Source organism: Sycon ciliatum, chromosome 7 (assembly GCF_964019385.1).
Source record: "Sycon ciliatum chromosome 7, ocSycCili1.1, whole genome shotgun sequence".
NCBI lineage: Eukaryota > Metazoa > Porifera > Calcarea > Leucosolenida > Sycettidae > Sycon > Sycon ciliatum.
The window spans coordinates 4,360,043-4,366,467 of NC_088649.1; the positions used below are offsets into that span (position 1 = coordinate 4,360,043).

The 6,425-nt window shown below is 47.3% G+C and overlaps 1 protein-coding gene across 1 annotated transcript in view; it reads right to left on the minus strand.

Annotated features, from left to right (window-relative positions):
- Window positions 1-598: 598 nt before the first annotated feature.
- Window positions 599-6,425, minus strand: part of LOC135820786 (uncharacterized) — a 5,948-nt gene continuing 121 nt past the window's right edge. Inside the window, exons 1-4 of the mRNA XM_065333825.1 lie at window positions 6,235-6,425; window positions 4,541-4,762; window positions 3,403-3,547; window positions 599-1,660 (exon numbers count right to left, since the gene is read on the minus strand). The exon at window positions 6,235-6,425 is cut by the window's right edge and continues 121 nt beyond it. Of these exons, the coding sequence (XP_065189897.1) occupies window positions 1,398-1,660; window positions 3,403-3,547; window positions 4,541-4,762; window positions 6,235-6,425 (821 nt within the window). The 3' untranslated portion in view covers window positions 599-1,397. The remainder of the gene's footprint in view (window positions 1,661-3,402; window positions 3,548-4,540; window positions 4,763-6,234) is intronic.

Below are 6,425 nucleotides of genomic sequence, written 5' to 3' on the forward strand. Positions count from 1 at the left end.
TACTTAGTAGTGGTCCAAAGAGATGGAACACATCATACCACAACCTCATGCAGTCGCGTAGACCTACACTGAACAGCTGAAATCTTCCTGCATGCATCCGGATATGCATGGTCTTCTGCATGCATGTAACAACTTACTAACAACACTCTTTTTTGACCTACAATTGTAAAGGTGTGGCGAATGCATGCATGCATGCAAGAGACTAGAACACACACAAAGAATAAGTCTCGCATGTATGCTTTGACCAAATGCACGAGAGAGCTTTCGTTCGTGCACCCTCAATCACTTTGCTGGCCAGTCTCTCGTGCACTGTGGCAGTCACCGGGTATTATTCATGCAAACACACCATGCACATACACCATGCACATACACCATGCACACACACCATGCACATACACCATGTACCATGCAAACACACCATGCACATACACCATGCACATACACCATGCAAACACACCATGCACATACACCATGCACACACACCATGCACATACACCATACAAACACACCATGCACATACACCATGCACATACAGCCCACAGCCCAGACTGTCACATGCAGACCTATAGAGCTGATGTACCCTGCATAATGGCCTTGCCAACTATGCACGGTCAAACAAGTCTCAAGAATAACTGTGATTAATTCTTGTCTGCATATGAAAAGAAGAATTGTACATTAGCACGGGGCCTACTAAACTCTAAGCATAAGAAAGATAAAAGTAGAAAGAATTCAAAACTAAAAACGTTCTGGAACACTTTATTCGTTGCGATGATTGTGATATGAGTGCGCATATAGTTTTATTCTGCATTTTTATGATTATTGCCTCCATGTAGCTAGCCTTTTTCAATTCAAAACTATAGAGAATTTTTGTACAAATTCAAAGGAAGCAGCGTGTTGATAAATCCTCGTGCCGAAGCGAACTACAGTGACAGGCAAAGAAGCCAGACAAGTCACTGAGATTGCATGGCTGGCCAGGCCACACTGCCCCGCACTCTGTACGACTGCATTTCGCGTTGAACACTGTGCAAACCCTGAGCTGTTTGTCAGGATTTTGTGCTAGCATTGGCTGTTGCGTTCTAAGTTAGGTCTAAAAAAGTGATTAACGCAATCGCTGGAAAGTAGTCTAAATCAGTGAACAGCAAAAAAAAATAGTAAGAAATATTACCGCGGCATGTCCTGAATGATACAGCCATCTTGGAGGCAATGGAACTCAACTAAACAGAGAGGAACACAATGAAACCGACACCTTGCAACGTGCACCATTGGCATTCAGTACATAGCCACGGGTTACAACGACAGGCTAGGCAAACTGCCAGGAAAGTGCTGAATGCACAGGCCGTTTTCAGATTAGAAAGAGAAAGAGGTCCGGTTGGACCCCCCACCATCGAGTATATAGTTCAGGCAAAACGTGACCAGCCATGAATTATCTCACTGTCCGTACATGCTGACTCTTTGAATGCACTCGTACCAAACAATGCCTCCATGTACTTGTGCAAGTTCGCTAGCCGATCCGGTATCACAAAGTTCCGATAGTGCTGGCCAGCCACGCGGATGTGGAGCAGTTTGGGTCCAAGTGAGCAGTCAGGTAGTGTCAGCGTGTCTCCACAGCAAAGGAATTTGCCGGGATTAGAGCCGAGCCAGCTATCCACCAGCTCCAGTTCTGTTGAGCAGAGGAGAGGAGAGAGTGAGAGTGTGAGAGAGAGAGTGAGAGAGAAAGAGACAGACAGAGAGAGATAGAGAGAGAGAGACAGAGAGAGAGAGAGACAGAGATAGAGATAGACAGAGACAGAGACAGACAGACAGAGAGAGAGAGAGAGAGAGAGAGAGAGAGAGAGAGAGAGAGAGAGAGAGAGAGAGAGAGAGAGAGAAAGAGAGAGAGAGAGAGCTCCCGCGAGTGCTCAAACTAAGGGCCCAGTTATACATGCACAGAGGTTCCCATATTCTGTTCGTGTCTCTCACTCCACACCAGCTACTAGTAACTGTTGTAGACATCTTATTCTACGTCATTATCATAATGTGAATGCTGTAGGCAGCTAGCCGATTTGGCCTCGGCTACCTAGTGTCTAGGCCTCATCAGTACAGCTAGTTAGGTGTCATCAATCAGGAAGTTCTTTGCAACAGCCACAGCCACAACGGTGAAGAAGTGCCTGCTCTACCAAGCATGGGCATAAGTCAGGTTATTACATCAGATGTGCACGTACTTAGTAATATTATTACTACTAGTATCACTACAGTGCACGTAGTAGTAATATTATTACTACTAGTATCAACTACAGTACTTAAAGGGGAAGTGCATCGATTTTTCGAGTATGGTCCAGAAGAAAGACAATTTGATATCGGTTCGAATGGCATATCTCTCGCTTCCATACGATAAGCCAAACTTGCCAAAATCGCCAATTGTATACTCACGTTACTATAGCGACTAGCGCAGTGATGACGTACGAAAGGCTTAGCTCCACCACAGAGAAGGTCGATCACTGCAGAATTTGTACATTTTCAATTGGTTTATTGTATTCACGAAGTGAAAGAAGGGCTGTGTTCAAAGCTGTTAGTGCAGTGAACTGTTTGTTAGTAGTCCTCTCGGTTGTGTACTGGGACGTGACACCGACAGGAGAAAGCTGGAGTGCGGAGACACCAGGAGACAAGAGAAAATATTGACGAAGAAAATGCTGAAATCTGGGTTGGGACAAATCAGACGTTCAGCATTTCCCCCAACCAAGGACCATGCCGTTTGCTCTTTCCACTTCCTGAAGATGAATGTGATGCTTCCTGGCGACTCTCCTATCTCTCGTAACATCTTCTGAAGCCAGGTGAGACGACGGGTGGTGGAGATTGACGAATGAAATAATGTCGTAGGTTTGAAAGTTTGCTGAAAATGTCTCAGGAGAGATGGCGAATTCCAAGCATCTTGTCCTGGAGGAAACCATTTCCTAGGCACAGTCAGCCTAGGGAAATGCATGAGAAGGGCGCCGATAAATAGTTCACGGCACTAACAGCATTGAACACAGCACTTCTTTCACATCGTGAATACAATAAGACAATTGAAAATGACCAATTTCTGCAGTGATCGACCTTCTCTGTGGAGGAGCTAAGCCTTTCATACGTCATCACTGCGCTGGTCGCTATGGCAACGTGAGCATACAATTGGCGATTTGGCAAGTTTGGCTTATCGTATGGAAGCGAGAGATATGCCATTCAAACCGATATCAAATTGTCTTTCTTCTGGACCCTACTCGAAAAATCGATGCACTTCCCCTTTAAGCTACACAGCACAGCTACACTCAAATGCATGAGTCTGACCATATGACGCGGGCCCTGGATGTATCTGCAACTATGCATTGACCGTCATACCGGCAAACACAGAACAAGAGTTTTGAAGCGACCGAAGAGACACTGACTCACCTTTCACCAAGCGCTGCTCCAGCTCCTCTCGTACACTCACGTCTTTGTTCTTCATCAGGCCGGCGAAGGCCGAGAACACACCCTTGGTGGTGTCGTTGACCTCCGCCGAACGATCGCACTCCATATTCGGCTCTGGGTGCAATTTCTACAGGAGCAGCAATAGGAGCCGGCATGCAAAATAATCATATAGCAGAGGAAGGACAAAATATTATAACAGGCCACCAATGTACAAGTAACCAAATGATATTCAGCAAGGTAGTGCGACACCAAAGGCACGAAATTGACAGGACTAGAGTCCGTTGTGTTTCTCAACACAATTGAATAGTTGGTGGTAATGCGGACGTGTAAACTTTACTTTGTTCATTGTATATAGGAGGACTGTGCACAGTGCTATACCAGCGAGAGAAAAGCTTGCAGGTCAAGAAGTAACACAGCTGGTCTGCACAGAGAGCAATGCCCTGTGCTATTCATGACGCCGTGTTTCGCGTGCCCCCACTGATGTGTGTATGCGCACGTGACGTCATAGAAACCGCCTTGCCAGTGGCCACTGGGTGTGCGTGACGTCATAGAAACCGCTTTGCCACGGGTCACGGCGATCCTGCATCCCCGCCTGTGAGCTCATTTTATATTCGTTTGATGAGTTCCTGAAGAGGCGAGTTGTTTGTTCCCGGGTTCCTGGTGCTGTTTGAGAGAGTGAGTCGGATGCATGGAGTCGAACATAACACCACCATGCACAGGACCGGCGGAAGCAGCTTTTGATTTTTTTTAAATAGTTTCAGTGCCTTTCATACAGTTTGTGTATGATATGGCGGGTACATATGACCTCCATAGTAGTAAACATGGTTGTGTTGGTGGCTAACATGTTGGTCCGGTGATACTGTAAGACCAGATATTTTAATGTCAATTAAAGTTAACGATCTCCGGATTTTTGTGGGTCAGCGAGGTGAAATTCTAACGAATTCCGTCTCAAACCGGCAAATGACTGTACATGTACATATCGTTTTGTACATAACGACTTCAAATGTTAATTAACGAACTGTTTAAATTCGTTAAATTGTTAGAATTGAATGTTCGTTAACATTACTGGTCTCACAGTAACCTGACCAACTGGACTGGTTCCGGCGGCCCTGATACATACCTGGACATACTCTGCAATCTTGGACGAGTCCGGGATGATCGTGTCACCATGTTTCAGCACCGGCACACTGCCTCCAAACTCCCCAGCCATCTCTAGGAAGCTAGCCGGTTTGTTGGCCAGATCGATGAAGACAAGGTCGATGGCCACCTTCTTGTGAGCAAACACTATCATGGAGAACTGGCAGAAAGGACAGTCGCCCATGCTATGGCCGTCTTTGCCTGCCTGAGAAACAAACAGACAGAGGAATACACATGGACATACAGAAATGCACATATGGACATGCACACGCACTCTCGCGTGAGCGCGCACACAAACACGCAGTTGCACATGCACACACACACACACACACACACACACACACACTACTACTACTACTACTACTACTACTACTATTGACAGCTGCCAGAAATGGCCACGCCGCTCCCCGAAGGGAGGTACTGTCAGAGAGGTTAGGGGAGAGGTAGGCAGTGCTTCAAATGGCGCTCCAGGTCCTGTCGCCTCCGAAACTGGCGTCGATTACAGACTCGGCAATGATGTTCAAAGTGCTGGCGATCAGTCACTGTAGGGCGATTCGGGCGGGGTCCACAGCGATGGCGCTTGAGGCCAGCAGTAGACTTAAAAGTACGCTGGCACACACACACACACACACAGGTGCATACCCACACACACACACACACACACACCTACACACCCACACCACACACCCACACATACACACCCACATGCACACACCTGTGCAACGATTCCACAGTAGGGCCACTCGTGCATGTGCATGTACATTGGAGAGGCGTAACATCATGAGAGATGACACGAGACCATAGCACCCGAAACCATGTCTGTTTCGACCCCGGATTTGAAAGCTCTACGTAATCCGTGGTCTGTGCAACTCGCCATATCATGGTCGTGGCCGGTATTGACCTGCTGACCCAAAGCAGGGCCCTGACAAGCGATGCCACAAGATTTATATTACAGTCAAACCTGGTTTAAGCAACCACCCCACGGTGCAAGCAAAAGCGGTCGTTAGAACCAGGTGGTCTTTAGAACCAGGTGGTCTTTAGAACCAGGTCCCACACAGTGTCTGTGTAGAACTGTCGGTGCATGGAAAAACGATCGTTAATAGCAGGTGGTCGCTAAACACAGAGGTCGCTAAACACAGAGGTCGCTAAACACAGAGGTCGCTAAACACAGAGGTCGCTTACACCCGGTTTTACTGTATGGGAGGGTGGATAAATCGTCACTGCTGCGATAGCGATCAGAACAAACACAATGGGAGCGAAGTCCACATTGTTTCACATTTCAGTCGCCCACGTCGTCTCCCTATACTAGTAGGTGCTCCGACACCGTACATTATTTCATGTACAGTTAAAAAAAACTGTACATGCATACGTACTCGAGCGGTTCCTCGGATTGTGAATAATACGTCGCCGTACAGATAGGCCCGGCGCAACTGGTCCGGTTGGTTAGGTCATGCAAGGTTGGACAAACTTTCGGTGGACAACGCCGGTTTAGTGCTGAGCATGAGGTGGTCACGTGTATGCGCTATATATTACACAACTGTGAAAGGCTTAGCCGCTATGCTATGTTCACGTGACCATCGTAATAAGGTTTTTACTTGGCTGAATTGCGAGGCTTATACTCCGGAAAATACGATACATGGGGTTTTTCGGAAATTTGAGCAGTTGGCTAACATGTACCTTCACGAACAGCTCATATTTCTGCGACATGGCCGCTGCAGTGGTGTTGATGCGACGGTGACTGGGAAAGGCAGCTGTGCTTGTCGATGACCAGGGCCTCGCGCAGCTTAGCCTACACAAGTCGGTTTTACTGGCGTCAGTAGCACAGCCAACCTGCTGCTTCGAGAAGGGCCTCTTCGACGTCAGGCAGA